Raw genomic sequence first — 16481 nt, forward strand, 5'->3', positions numbered from 1 at the left:
TAGAAGATAGGGTTGAGCAGAACCTGAAATAGTAATTTAGTATCTTCTATTGCAGCCAACTTCTAATCATAATAACCAAGAAAAATGCTACCATGGAGTGTGGTTTTCAACAGCAAATCCCAACCAATACTTGTTAGTGCTGAATAGATTTATCTTTTAAATTGCTGTGACAACACAAGTGCATGAAGTCATGTACTATTACCTTTTTTATACTATATATTGTATTTTATTTATTTTTCACTTATTTAAATCAGTGTCATCGATTTATAAAATTAATTAAAATTAGGTAGAAAAAAAAATTACAATTGAATGTGAATAGCTTAAAGTATGAAGCTTGACACTAAGAAAATGCGCTTTTCTCCTCAGGGGTCAGAGGCTACTTCAAGTACCTCTAGGTGCTTAACTGCTAGCTAGCCATATAAAAGGCTCTTCTGATTAACATTCTGTGCCCTCTACATTGTGATCTCAGCTCTTTGTAGAATATCTGAAAATCTTTGCTTTTCAGTGAGTGTAGTAAGAGGACAAATCTGCACCATAAATACTGGATTTTGGTGTGATCAATAAGTAGACTTCTTAGAGGAAGAGTTAAAATAAAAAAAATGGACAAAAAAGTTCTCTACCAAAAATAGATCCCTTTTTTTTAGATTCACAAAGGGTTTGCAACCTGGTTACAATGAACAAGTTTCCACTTTTGTAAAGAACCGTCATTGATCTTGTTTGCCTTCTCTAACATTGCATTTGCACAAGCGGCATCAGCCAAGACCGTGCTCTTTAAACATTAGGGGCCCATTCACACGTGTGTTGTGGTAATGCACAGTACGGGGCTAATCATTTTGAATGGTGTCCCAATCCACCTAGTCAACAGAGCATAATGCGCTTGCTATTTAGCGCACCGCAACACAGTGAACCATCTGTGCCCTAAAAAATGGCGCATGTCCATTAAAATATGCATTGAGGTTTTGACAATTTACCTAACAATGGACTGCCTTAGCGAATGTAACGTGAACACAAAAATGCATGCCTAAAAGAGACAGTCACACACACATTTTATATATATATATATATATATATATATATATATATATATATATATATATATATATATATATATATATATATATCCAAATAGAAGTACAAAATTAGGAAGCTGAATATATAGGAGTCCAGTAGGAGGTAGGTGAAATCTTGCTCATACAGCAGAGAGCTTGTAGAGCTGCATGTACTGCAGTCATTTGAGGTTTCCAAATGGGATACCCAATTCCCCACTGAGTGTGACATAATTACACAGAGACATACTGTCCGAAAGGAGGAACCATTGCACTCAGTAGGGAACATGCCATTTGACACATGCAGATAGATCAGATAGCAGTTGTACAACAGAATGAAGATTTCACCATCTGCCTTAGAGGTATGTATGCAGTTTCTCTTACATAGTTCTGGCTGCATTTTTTTTTTCATATACATGGGACAAGGTCACTTTAATGCACTTGTGTTTTCGCAATGCATAGTGTGAACCACCACCAATGAATGCATACAAAAAAGAAACGGGTCAGATTCCTATATGTATACACTTTCCCTTTTTTTATCTGGAAATGTACAAGCACCGAGTTCCTGTAGAAATTAACATACTAACACAAGATTGTGTCCTACTTTTAAAAAAGGTGCTTCTGTAAAGGCACTGGACCCATGTATAAAAAGTAAACTATAAGCAAAATTTCTCACTGCCCATAGCAACTAATCTACTTCAAAATTTTACTTCCGCAGTCCAGGTCTGAAAGTAAAAAAAAAAAGAAAAAAAAAAAAAAAAAAGTTAAAATGTCTCAAATCTTTACTGAGACCCTAATTATAATAACATAGCTTGTGCAAAATAATATAAAACCAAATGTTTAAGTGACCATTTGGTCCCCTTTCTCAAGGTGACAGACCAGCGCCTGTCACCTTGAGAAAGTGATCAGGGCCCCCAAAATGCCAGTGTTTTTCCATTTTCTATTGACAAGCCATATTATTACAACTAAGATCCAAGTAAAGATTTTAGATTGTTAACCTTTTGTGTTCTGGCCATTTTTTGCGATTTTAGATTTGAACAGCATCATTATTGATGTTAGGTCACCTCAAGGCGTTAAAGGTAAATGTGTGGGATGGATTTTTGTTCAGGTTGAAAGCAAAACAAAGCATCTCAAACAAGAAGAAATGTCTCCTGTATTATAATTTCATACATGAGCCCCACTGTAAAATTAACAAGTGTCCAAAAGCATGTGCTAAAAATATAAAGCATATCACCTTTAGAATCCCCATCCAGGTTATTTTTATTCAGATAATTTTCCTACGTGTCTGTTTAGATAAGGTTACTTTTAAAACCATGCCTTTAAACAAACTGATTGCTTTCATTATAGAAGAGGCTTCTATTGACTCCATCTCTGGATGGTTAAGAACAACTACAGGCTGGTTTTTGTGTGGCATCTTTGTCAGCTGATCAGCCTTAACAGGATAGAGTCTAAGAGTTTTCAACACCGGAGCTGCAAACCTTTTGGTAAGGATTCTCCCCTTTGGTTTGACACTCTGCCTTTTCACTTTAAGTTGGACAAGTTCAATTTCCCTACTCACAGCAGCTTTGTGACCAGTTGGCATTACACAGGAAAGCGGCTGCATAACTATTCTTTTGTCACAAGATAAAAAGAGAGTCTGAGGCTTAATAAACAGATTTGTCTCTTTTGTACTGAGGCGGTTTGGTTTACGCCCTCTGTTGTGGTCATTTAGAGTAAAGGCAGATATCTGGCTTTCAGTTTTCTCAACATATGGCAATACTGGCTGGTTATTGGGCAACTGTATTTCAGAACCTGTGTTTTTCACCTCCATTTTGTTTGTTTCGGGCAGTTCACTTTCCAGAACAGCTCTCTGTTCACAGGTAGTCTCAATTTCCACCTGTGATTTTGCTTCATCTTCAAGTACCTTGGGTACACCTTGACCTTCCATACAATTGAAAGAGGAAGTAGTATCCACAATATCTTTTGATGCATTTGTGTTGGTAACAATGGGACTTTCCCATTGTATACCTTCAAATAAATTTTGGGAATCAGAACTAAGAGAGAAAACAGATGATATAATTGGTCCATCTGAAATCTCCTCAGTTTCATCAAAAAGATCATTGGTAACTTCATCCAGAGCGTTGATAATTTCATTATCATTAGGGTGACTGGTTAAGCTGGTAGGGTTTTCGTCAGTTAGAGCAACTGTATTTTTTGTGGGCAATAGACTTTCCGTGCCACCGAGTAGTAATGAAGATCCATTTGAAGACCCTATGGGATTTTCCAATCTAACTATAGGTTCTGAAGCATTTTGTTCAGGTACATTTTTTTCCTTTACGGTAACATTTTTTGTCCCATTTGAATCAGTCATCTCTAAACATTTTAATACTAAATAGCAAGTACCATTGGCAGGCTTCACTTCTACGACCTGAGCAAAACAGTTGTCAGGTACCCTGAACAATGGTGGTGCAACAACTGTTAATGGCATCCAAGGACAGAGTTGCTGGTCTGTTGGTGAAATTACTTCCACTTCCACTTGATTTGCATGTGTGTTATTATTTCCATTCAAATGACAACTATTATTAAACATGGAATTATCCACCTCACTTGTGAGGTCCAAAAGGTTTTTGGCTATAAGGTTTGTGTTATTTGGCAGAATCTCTTGCAGGCTGTTTCTGATTTGTGTTTGTACTATGTTAACAGAAGTGTTTTTGGACTCGTTTTCCAAAGTGCTCACCGAGCACTGAATCTTGCCATCACCATGAATTCTTTTAATGTGTTTTACAATGTAGTCATTTCTAATGGCCCCATAGCCACAGTACTCACAGGTATATGGAAACTTTCCAGTGTGAGACACCAGGTGTCTTTGAAATTCAGTTTTGGTGTAGGACTCAAAATTGCAGTGTGAACAAACATATTTCATTTCATTGTGAAGAGCAATGTGGATGGTGTACTTGTTCACATCCTTCGTTGAAAATCTGCACTTTTCACAGTTGTACTTTTCAAGCATTTGCATTTGTGACAAACTGTTCATGATGTTAATTGTTGGGGTGTTTGCCAGTTTACTTTAGAACTGCTTTTGTGTTAAAATGGCGATATTTATCTTCAAGCATTTCAGGGTGCTAATCTTTGCAGATCAATGGAAAATTGATTTGAGTCCAGTTATCCAGACTTGAGGTCAATGATCAAGGAAATGTTAAATGTAAGGCATCCTACCAATGACTGTATTTTATTCTTCTTACATTTTTTCCCCAATATAATTTGGTAAACCTAAAAGAAAAAAAAAATATATGTAAAAGCATACAATAACTCACCAGAAATCTTAAATAAAAATGTAACATGTATATGAATATTTGTAGTATATAAACTGCATGGCCAAAAGTTTGCAGACACCTGAATGAACTTGTTGGATATCCCATGCCAAAATCATAGGCATGAATATTTACCCCCACATTATTTGTAGTTTTAACAGCCTCCACTCTTCTTGGAAGGCTTTTCAAAAGATTTTGCAGTGTGTGTTTGGGTCCATTCAGTCAAAACAGCATTTGTGAGGTCAGGCACTGGTGTAAGGCGAGAAGACCAGGCTCTCAAATTCATCCCAAAGATGTCCAATAGGTTTGTGGTCAGAGCTTGGTGCAGGTCACTTCAGTTGCTTTACTTAAATTGGAGAGTGAAAAATCTGGTGCATCTGTGCATGGTAGCCAATCAGCTTCTAACTTCAGCTTGTTTAATTAAGCTTTGCTAAAAAAAAAAAAAAAAAAAACCTGGAAGCCCATTGGTTTCTATGCAGAGCTGCATCAGATTTTGCACAATCCAGTTTTAGTAAATTAAACCCCATGTCTTTATAGATAAAATCTTCAAATGTATTACGCTACACTAGATCCAAACATGTGCTGTAAATCCTTGTTGGCTCTGTATATATCTCCAAGGACCAAACACACAAGGATAAAAACAAACACAGTGCACTAGATGTGCAGCTAAAACCACTTTAATAGTGAGAAATTAAAGCGACTTGATTAACCACTTCAGCCTCTGACCATTTGGCTGCCCAAAGACCAGAGCACTTTTTGCGATTCGGCACTGCGTCGCTTTAACTTACAATTGCGCGGTCGTGCGACGTGGCTCCCAAACAAAATTGACCGGCTTTTTTTTCCCACAAATAGAGCCTTCTTTAGGTGGCAACTAATCACCTCTGCGGTTTTTATTTTTTGGGCTATAGACAAAAAAAAAACAAAAAAAAAAACAGTGACAAGCAATATTTTTTACTTTTTGCTATAATAAATATCCCCCAAAAATATATAAAAAAAGCAATTTTTTTCCTCAGTTTAGGCCGATATGTATTCTTCTACATATTTTTGGTAAAAAAAAAAAAAAAAAAAGTCGCAATAAGCGTATATTGATTGGTTTGCACAAAAGTTATAGCATCTACTAAATAGGGGATAGTTTTATGGCTTTTTTATTATTAATTTTTTTTTTTTTTTACTAGTAATGGCAGCGATTTTTATTGGGACTGCGACATTATGGCAGACACGCCGGACAATTTTGACACAATTTTTGGGACCAGTCATTTTTACAGCGATCAGTGCTATAAAATTGCATTGATTACTGTAAAAATCACTGGCAGTGATGGGGTTAACCACTAGGGGGGCAGTGAAGGGGTTAAGTGTGTCCTATTGTGTGTTCTAACTGAAGGGGGGGGAGGGGACTGTGGAGGGGAGAGGACAGATCGCTGTTCATACAGAGTATGAAGAGACGATCTGTCTGTTCTCCCCTCAGAGAACCGGAAACTGTTTACACACACAGATCCCGGTTCTCCGTGTGCCCCGAGCGATCGCAGGAGCCCGGCGGCGATCACGACAGCCAGGCACTCGCATCGGCACCGTGGGCGAGCAGGGGGCATGCACGCGCCCCTAGTGGCTGTCTATGGTATCGACGTACCATGGCGGCGATTCATGCAGCCGAGCCATGTTGCTGCAGTATAACTGCGGCAGCTGGTCGGCATGCGGTTAATACATATCAACAAACGAGCATGCCTGGAGGAATATGCATCATTAAATCACCTGGCTTTGTGCACAAGGGCATGGTCATGGCAAAAACAAAAAAAGGGGGCCTCTGCCAAATTGTTTCCACAAAGAAGAACGGGCACAATTGTTTAAAGTATTTGTGTATACGGTTAGCATTAACAATACCCTTCATTGAAAAATACCTGAATGTAATTACCTGAAGGAATGTCCACTTTTATACATTTGACAATATAGCATAAAGTGTGATGGTCAAAAGTCCACAAAGTTTTGGCTATTTTTTTTCTAAGAAAATAATCTCAGGTTATAAAACACCGTAAAACAAAATGTAACAAATACAACGCCAAATTGTTTTGTAGGTTAAGGGACCAACACTTCCTTCCCCTCCATTCACGAATGGATGCGAGAAGTCATATTGTCCCTTAACACCACAATAGTTACAGTGTACCTGATCACTGCCACACCAGTGCAGCGCCGTCTCTGCCTGCCACCTGTACTAACCCTGGCCTGTTTATTGACCACATTTCTACCTGCTGCCTGGACTGATCCCTTGTTTGTTTTCTGCCTATGTTTCTGCCTGCCGCCTAAACTGACCTATCCGCACATCTGATTGACTACATTCCTGCAAGACACCAGGCGAGTGAACATGGCAGTCCTGGGGGTGGCCACCTACCAGTGGGCTAGGCTTTCTTGGCTTATAGGAACTGGGACTGCTATAGGTGGCGCTACACTACAACATATTCCCTGACCACTCATATAGGGATGACCATTACAGTTCACTGGTTTTGACACAATTGGTAGATTTGTGAGACACACAAGATACAATAAATCAGCCCAGACAGTGAAAATGTCTCACACATGTAGCAATGCCATACTTGGGAGGCATAGTAGAATGTGTTTTGAGATGTAATTCTAAATATGCCTATGCTGTGTGTGAGAAATAACTTAAAAAATAAATAAATAAATAAATAAATAAATAGAAACTTTGAGGAAAAAAAACAAAACAAAACACAACAAAACAAAAAAAAAAAAACAAAAAAAAAAAAAAAACCACACCACTCCCAAAAACTCACCATGCCTCTTACTAAATACCACTGTCAACTTTCCAAAAAAGGGGACATTTGGGGGTATTGGTACTGTCTACAATACATTTTAGGGCCTCAAGAAACAGATAAGCAGTCAGTACAACAAGACTGCTCAACAATCAAATAAATATACCATAGTCTGTAGACACTAACTTTTACACCGACTAAATATACACTGATTTGGGTTATTTTTTAACCAAAGATTAGAACTAGGATTATCTGCAAAATTTTAAAACGGAAAGTAAAATTGTCTGCATTTTTTGGTTTATAAAGCAAAAAACAAGTACAAAAAACAAAACAAAAACAAAACAAAAAAAAAAAAAAAACGGTGGTCATTAACCACTACCCCCTTCTTAACCAGGCTAATTGTCAGCTTTGAGTGCTCTCACTTTGAATGACAATTAGTCATGCAATACTGTACCCATATGAAATGTTTGTCCTTTTTTTCACACAAATAGCGCTTTCTTTTGGTGGTATTTTTTAAACACCGCTATTTTTATTTTTTGCACTTTGAATAAAGACTGAAAATTTTGAAAATTTTTCATAATTTCTGTTATAACATTTTGCAAAATTAGTAATTTTTCTTCATAAATTTTGATCAAACATTTATACGGTTACACTTCTTTGGTCAAAATAACCCAAATCAGTGTATATTATTTGGTCTATGTGAAGGTTAGAGAGTCTACAAACTATGGTGCCAATCATTGAAAATTGATCACATATGATGTACTCCCAAGTCCTGCTGCTGCATCCTCTGACACAGAGAGCAGGACTTGGCCGCCGCCTCCACCGCCCCCCCCCCCCCCCCCCGACTCCCATGTCACTGGATTTCCCATGCCAATGGCTCCCACTGCTATCAATCTATCCAATGAGATGTGAATCTATCCAATCTATACACTAATATGCAGCACTGATGACGTGATTTTTTGCGGGACTGTGACATTATGGCGGACACTTGACACATCTTTGAAACCATTGACAATTATACAGCGATCAGTGCTATAAAAATGCACTGATTACTGTGTAAATGTCACTGGCAGTGAAGGGGTTAACGCTAGGGGGCGATCAAGGGGTTAACTGTGTTCCCTGTGTGTTTCTAACTGTGGGGGGATGGGACAGAGAGAGAAAGAGAGAGACAGAGACAAAAGAGAGAGACAGAGACAAAAGAGAGAGACAGAGACAAAAGAGAGAGACAGAGACAAAAGAGAGAGACAGAGACAAAAGAGAGAGACAGAGACAAAAGAGAGAGAGACAGAGACAAAAGAGAGAGACAGAGACAAAAGAGAGAGACAGAGACAAAAGAGAGAGACAGAGACAAAGAGACAGAGACAAAGAGACAGAGACAAAGAGACAGAGACAGAGAGAGACAGAGAGAGAGAGAGACAGAGAGAGAGAGAGAGAGAGAGAGAGAGAGACACAGAGAGAGAGAGAGACAGAGAGAGAGAGAGACAGAGAGAGAGAGACAGAGAGAGAGAGAGACAGAGAGAGAGAGACAGAGAGAGAGAGACAGAGAGAGAGAGACAGAGAGAGAGAGAGACAGAGAGAGAGAGACACAGAGACAGAGACAGAGAGAGACACAGAGACAGAGACACACAGAGACACAGAGAGACACAGAGAGACACAGAGAGACACAGAGAGACACAGAGAGACACAGAGAGACACAGAGAGACACAGAGAGACACACAGTGTTCATACATAGTACATAGATCTCCTCTCACCCAAAAGAACCAAGATCCTGGTTCTGTCACGAGCGGTCACGGGAGCCCGGCAATCATCGGGCCCGCCGGGCACTCGCAGCAGGCGCTATGTACACACACCCCCCTAGTGGCCAAAAGGCGAATCGATGCAACATAAAATGTTGTTTCGTCCAGCCGTGCCATTCTGCCGCTGTAAAACTGCGCCAGTTGGTCGGCAAGAGGTTAAAATAATTTATTACAAATATGGTCATATGTTGGCTACACTTAGCCATGACTCACAAATACAAGCAACTTTAGACCTTTAGTAACCATAAAGTTGCGGAGGGTAAGTGAGGAAGAATAATAGTAATTTGAGACCCCCTCCCCTCCTAATTCTTAACACTTAGAGACGCTAAACTCATTCCCGCCCCCCACTCCTCCAAATACCCCTAACCACCCCCTGTGACACCCATCCTCACATTAATAATCCCATGTTTCAGATACTAGTACTCCGAACTTAATACATATGCACTTATAACAACAACATCAAACATACACAACCAGATAGTCTCTGAAGGAATAGAAAGAATACAGAGACTTAGCAGTTAATGAGCAACACCGCTCCTAAGATAAGTTACACTTAACACTACTAGAAGCTAAAAACACAAACTAAACAACCAATGGTCAATTGGCTTAATGTCATGCTATGAAAAATATTGTTGTGTGTAACCTCTCTCAACCAGATACATTTCTTTATATGTAGGTTTACCAAAGAGGCTGCATCTGTACATGTATCTTCAAATGTTATGTCTTGGATAACCAAATAAAAGTAATAAAAATAAATAAAAAAAATTATTACAAGGTTTCTTTTTTTATTTATTCAACCCTGTTGGGGGATAGGGGGGCTTTGGTGAGATGTCAGGGGTCTAAACAGACCCCTGACATCTCCCCTTTGAGACATGGAAAGGGACTGGAGAAAGATTCCCCAGTCCCTTTCTCAGCGGCCTCAGCTGCACTGAACATGAATGGACAGGAGACAGCAGCTCCTCCCTCCATTCATAAACTGAAGCATGCATTTACAATACTCAGTTATGAATGGACAGAGTCAGTGATCACTGACTCTGTTCATTCAGAAAAGGAAGGAGCCGATAAATCACATATTTACCAGCTCCTTCCTCCGCTCTCCATCCTGTAAAATCTGGGATGGGGGCCGGAGGAGGATGGGGGAACCAAAAAGAGCACACAGAGGGGGACCAGAGGAGCCCACGGAGGAGCAGAGAGGGGAGTCGATGATACAGGGGACACTCAGATGATCGGTGCGGAGGTGGGGGAAATTATAATCACCGATTTCCCTGTGTGGCTTTCAATAAAACAGCTGAAAGCTACAAAGGGGAAAGAAGAAGCGCCTGTCAGCTGCTTTATTGAAAGCCACACAGGGAGATCACGATTATAACTTCCCCCACCGATTATCCCTGAGTGTCCAGGTATTGGACTAGGCATCGGGAGCATTTGCACGAGTACAAGTACGCCTGCAAATACTCGGTATTAGCACCGATACTAGTATCGGTGCAACCCTACTATTCAATGTAGTTTTAAATTTGTATAATGAGGCATATACAGTGGAGTAAGTTTGAACAGTTGCTCTGGGTCTTGTATTCTTATTTAAATTAATTATTTTTATCAGCACAGTGCGTTCACAACATGTTTTTAAGAGTCTGATGAGGTACCAGTACCACATCCACCTGGGCCATTTCAGAATCACCAGAATACCCCTCCATCTCCATCCTACAGAGCAGGCAAGGAAGGAGTTTGAGGAAAAGTGTAGATCAGATAGAAATGATCCCATGGAAATCATAATAGTATCCACTGTCCAAGCCCTGGAAACACACATTCCCAGTTTGTTGTTAAACCTGTGAAACCAAGAGGTCTTGAAACATCCCCAAGGTGAGGAGACGATTCTTGACAACTAAGGAAGTTCACCTGCCAATTCACCAGGTCTGGCATGGACACAAAAGACAGGGCTGGAACATAAAGTTCCATTAAAGCTAGAATATGATCAGCTTCTCTTTAAGCTGCTAGACTTCTGGTTTCTGCTTGATGGTTGATACAAGAAACTACTGGGGCATTGTCTGAATTAATCCAGGTTGGATCTTACTTTGCACCAAGAGTGTGTCCAGAACTCATCTCCGGACTTTGTCACAATAATCTTTCAGACCAGAAAGGATAGGTCCCCTAGTCTTTGTAGAGACGTTGGCAGTTTGACAACATAAGGTTGAGCAGAAGCACAGCTTGAAATACTAGCTTTTAGCCCCTGGACCCAAACATCTGAAATGTCCTATGTCCACAAGGGGCTTTCAAAAGGCCAAACAGACACCCCCTGCATTGCCAGGAGTACTCTCTTGTTTGGAGAATATGGGATTCCACAATTTGCAGCAGAAGAGTGCCAGGCTTAGCCTTGGACTTGGCCTGGGAGAAACAAAAGGAACTCTCCTTAGCTTCTGAAGTAGGGGGGTTTTGCATACTGAGTACTGGACTTCTTTTGCTGGAGCAAAGCAGTATTCCAACGATCGTTGTCCAACGATTTGCCAAAGAAGTATTCCCCATCAAAGGGTTTATGCATTGGGAACCAACATGCAACATGTTAATGTAATTTCAAAATTAGTTTTCAAGATTTTAAAATCCAACTGTGCTTCTGCATTTATACCCCATGACAGTCCTCTCGGGTGAAAATTAAAAGTGGGTGTGCTGACCCATACTGAACAGATGCGGTCAACTGTTTTCAGTAAAATGGTCCAGAGCAATGATGTGAAGTGGATGCTGGAGAAAGTGCACCCTCCCAAATGACAACGGGCGGGCATCTTCTCAGGGCGTCTGCCTTCGTGGTTTGAAAATAATGTTGCTGTGCGGGACAGTTCTCTGAATGGGAAACAGCTGTCGGCTTGTAGTTTGAATGAACTACCATGGTCGGCTCTTGTAGTTCATTCATTTTTCTGAGTGTGTGTCTGCCTGGTTGTATGAGAGTTACAAGTAGACAGATGCACTGAGAAGTCTGCGGGAGTCCTGCCGGAGTCTGCTGATTGTGGGTGCAATGCTTTCCAGGCTCCAAGTAAAAATAAATAAATAAATGCACATTTGTTTACCTGCAAAACCTTGTGAACTTGTTAAAAAACAAACAAACAAAAAAAAAAAAACCACACTACTGCTGCTACATCCTTCATTTAGGGTTAAGATCTACTTAAGGGCTTACTCACATGTTACAGCATTGTCCATCACAACATACCCATGAATGGTCCAATAAAAACCACATGATCCTGCTAATTTAAAGCACTGTACATTTTCTAAAAAGGTCTTTGGACTTCTTGGTAAGCCTACTAGGAAGACCTTGCAATGGTTGGAGCCAACTGTTCTTGAACAAGAAGATATCCTAGCTTGATGTTAAGTCTCGCTACAAGTGTCTTCTTATATGGAGCAAGGGAAGGTAGAAATGTTTTGCATAATAAACATGCAGCACAGCTGTGTGGGTTCTGGTGCTGGGGTGGGCACTGAACCTACGCAAAGAACAACAGATATCTAACAACTAAAATAACAAAAATATCGTTCTTATGCTATTGAAATATTTCAGTGAAAAAAAAAAAAAAAAAGAAAAGTAATAAAAGCCATTGCAAAGAAATGACAGGCACAAAAAAGACCACCATCAAAGCAGTCAGTCAATCTCACAAGAAATATTGAAGTAAATAAAAATGAGGGTAAAATGTCTAATATTACGTAGCATCCCACCTTTGGGCAGTGGTCTCCTGGTCCAGCCTAGAAGCACCGAATAGATGGGCGGAAATCGAGATGGGCTCGTATTTCCCACACACCCCTGGCTCCCTTGTCTGGTCGTCAACCCTGATTCAGGACCCCAAACGCTATAGCTTATGTTTAAGTTCTATGTTGTTCATGGTAAATGTCTGGCGCACCCGTATCAACAAATTCTCTCTCTCTTGGCCTGGCCCCCCATTATCTAATGTACTGTTCAACCCACTGCTGCCAACCTATCCCACTTTCGTATGGCCCCTTGAGCACAGGATGGCCTATTTCAACTTCGCCACTTTGTCCACCCAGCCACCCCTAAATTCCAAACCTTCGCTAACCTCCAGTCTAAATACTAATTCCCCAAAAATTTGCACTACTCTCATCTCCAAACAAGTTATTATCTATCAGCTTTGTCCTCTACCTTTATTTTACCTAACCCAACGACCTTTGAACTCATCTGCTCCCAAGGCCCCCATCAAACGCGATTAATTTCTATTATCTACCAAATACTTCAGGACTCATCCCCACTTTCAGATGATCTTCACACTTGCAGGCGAAAATGGGACCGAATCACCCAAAAGCCTAACTCTATCCCTCCAAGATATCCCAATGCGTGGCGCAGAGAGAGACAGCGTTCAAAACACTGTTCTTCTGGTATAGAACACCTTACACGGTTATGATCCAACTTTGTCCTATCTTTGTTGGAGATGTGGTAAGACCAGAGGCACTCATTACCATATATTCTAGCAATGTGTTAATAACACCTTTCTGGTCCATGGTGATGTCCCTGCTCCAACGACTATTTGAGTCTCCTCTCCCATCCTCTCTACATCTCCTCCTTGGCCTCCCCTTCCCAGGTTATTTTATTAGCAGCTAAGAGAGTTATCCCAATGTGTTGGTTGGCCCCCACCCCTCCCTCTCAGGAACAGCTTCTCAATGTCATCACAGAAATTTGCAGAATGGAACACATGACGGCATTGGTGGAGGATGCCATTGACAGGTTTGATGGGGTCTGGGAGTTATGGGACAAATCTGAGTATGGTTCTCCCCTCTGACCCTATCTGGTTCACATCCTTCCATCCCTGCACCGCCCCGATATAGCTCCCCTTTAAACTTCTACTTCCCTTGTTGACTTCTGGATGCCACCCAGATTACTATGCCCTCACACCATGGTATACGCATTTGTGTTTAAAATTGCTATACACTCCCAGCTGTAATCCAGAGAAATATTGTTATAGCCCTTAATTGGTCTGCCTTATACAGCTTTTTATGGATACACATCTATTTTCGACCTGGATGCCTGTAACTTTTTTCATTTTGTTTGTTTTTCATTTCTTGTTCGATTCCTTCCAGGTCTCACTCAGCTTACTGTGCTGTATTTGTAATGTGAAAATCTTTAACCAGTTCTGGGCCAGCCGCTGCAGTTATACTGTGGCGGGTTGGCTCGGCTGGGCGAAGCATCGTAGCTGTACGTCAGGTAGCCGGCCGCCTAGTACCTGTCACTACCTATTGCTATCATAAGGGATATTTACATTCCCCTGAGATAACAATAAAAATTATTTTAAAAAAAGAAATAAAACGGAACAGTTAAAAAAAAAAAAAAAAAAAAAAGCACCCTTGTCCCTGCGCAAAGGCAAATGCAAGCAAGCGTCCATCTGGTGTCATATGTAAACAGCAATTGCACCATGCATGTGAGGTATCACCATGAAGGTCAGATCAAGGGTATTAATTTTAGCAGTAGACGACCTCTGTAAATTTTAAAGCATGTCGTGTTTGGTATCCATGTACTCAGCCATAAGATCATCTTTATTTCTTCAAACATTTGGGCAATATAGTGTGTTTTTGTGCATTAAAATTTTTTTTAAAAAAGTGTTTTTTTTTTTCCAAAAAATTGCGTTTGAAAAATCACTGCACAAATACTGTCTGAAAAAAAACTGCAACACCCACCATTTTAATCTGTAGGGCCTTTGCTTTAAAAAAAAATATAATGTTTTGCGGTTCAAAGTAATTTTATAGCAAAAAAAAAAAAAAAAAAAAAAACATTTTTTCATGTAAACAAAAAGTGTCAGAAAGGGCTTTGTCTTCAAGTGGTTTGAAGAGTGGGTGATGTGTGACATAAGTTTCTAATGTTGTGCATAAAATGCCAGGACATTTCAAAACCCCCCCAAAATGACCCCTTCTTGGAAAGCAGACACCCCAAGCTATTTGCTGATAGGCATGTTGAGTCCATGGAATATTTTCTCGCAAGTTTCGGGAAATATTTTTTTTTTTTTGTTTTTTTTTTTTTTTTACACAAAGTTGTCACTAAATGATATATTGTTCAAACATGGCATGGTTATATGAGGAATTACACCCCAAAATTCATTTTGCTGCTTCTCCTGAGTATGGGGATACCACACGTGTGAGACTTTTTGGCAGTCTAATCGCGTACAGGACCCCGAAAACCAAGTCACCGCCTTTAGGCTTTCTAAGGGCGTAAAATGGTGATTTCACTTCCTCACTACCTATCACAGTTACAGAGGGCCCTGAAATGTCAAGATAGCACAAAACCCCCACAAACAACCCCATTTTTAAAGTAGACACCCCAAGCTATTTGATAAGAGGCATGGTGAGTATTTTGCAGCTCTTGTTTGTTTTTGAAAATGAAAAAAATAATTTTTTTTTTTTTCAATTTTAAAACTTTGTGACAAAAAGCAAGATCCGCAAAATACTCAACATGCCTCTCAGCAAATAGCTTGGGGTGTCTACTTTCCAAAATGGGGTGATTTGGGGGGTTTTGTGCTATCTGGGCATTTCATGGCCTCCGAAACTGTGATAGGTAGTGAGGAGTGAAATCAAAAATTGACGCCCTTAGAAAGCCTAAAGGCGGTGATTGGTTTTCGGGGTACTGTCAAAAAGTCTTACACGTGTGGTATCCCCATACTCGGGAGAAGCAGCAGAATGTATTTTGGGGTGTAATTCCACATATGCCCATGCCATGTTTGAACAATATATTATTTAGTGACAACTTTGTGTAAAAAAAAATACATTTTTACATTTTCCCGCAACTTGTGACAAAATATAAAATATTCCATGGACTCAACATGCCTCTCAGCAAGTAGCTTAAAGTGTCTTCTTTCCAAAATGGGGTTATTTGGTGGGGGGTTTGTGCTATCTTGACATTTCACGGCCTCCAAAACTGTGATAGGTAGTGAGGAAGTCAAATCACCATTTTTGGCCTTTAGAAAGCCTGAAGGCGGTGCTTGGTTTTTGGGGTCCCGTACACAGCTAGGCTCCAAAAAAGTCTCACACATGTGGTATCCCCGTACTCAGGAGAAGCAGCAGAATGTATTTTGGGTGTAATTCTACCTATAACCATGGCATGTGTGAGCAATATATCATTTAGTGACAACTTTGTGTAATTTTTTTTGTTTCATTTTTCAATCACTTGTGACAAAAGAAAATAAAATATTCAATGGGCCCAACATGCCTCTTAGCAATTTCCTTGTGGTGTCTACTTTCCAAAATGGGGTCATTTGGGGGGGGGGGTTGCACTGCCCTGCCATTTTAGCACCTCAAGAAATGAGATAGACAGTCTAAAAGCTGCATAAATTCCAGAAAATGTACCCTAGTTTGTAGATGGTAAAAATTTTGCCCATCAAAAAAAAGTGCTATTTGTGGGAAAAAAAGGACGCAAATTTAGTTTGAGTACAACATTGCATGGCAGCGCAATTACCAGTTAAAGCAGCGCAGTGACAAATTGTAAAAAGTCCTCTGGTCTTTGGCCAGCCAAACCTTCCAGGGCTGAAGTTGTTAATAAAAATATAATTATAAAAAATAATAGCATGCAATGCCAAGTTGCAGTTTCCAAAGGGATAAAAGTCCTTTCTTGTATTAAGA

The 16481-nt window shown here is 40.0% G+C and overlaps 1 protein-coding gene across 1 annotated transcript in view; it reads right to left on the reverse strand.

Moving 5' to 3' along the window:
* Nucleotides 1–1106: 1106 nt before the first annotated feature.
* The window catches only part of ZNF518B (zinc finger protein 518B), a 63865-nt gene continuing 48490 nt past the window's right edge, over nucleotides 1107–16481 (reverse strand). The window contains exon 3 of the mRNA XM_073610098.1: nucleotides 1107–4295. Within this exon, the coding sequence (XP_073466199.1) occupies nucleotides 2311–4059 (1749 nt within the window). The 5' untranslated portion in view covers nucleotides 4060–4295 and the 3' untranslated portion in view covers nucleotides 1107–2310. The remainder of the gene's footprint in view (nucleotides 4296–16481) is intronic.

Source organism: Aquarana catesbeiana, linkage group LG01 (genome assembly GCF_042186555.1).
Source record: "Aquarana catesbeiana isolate 2022-GZ linkage group LG01, ASM4218655v1, whole genome shotgun sequence".
NCBI lineage: Eukaryota > Metazoa > Chordata > Amphibia > Anura > Ranidae > Aquarana > Aquarana catesbeiana.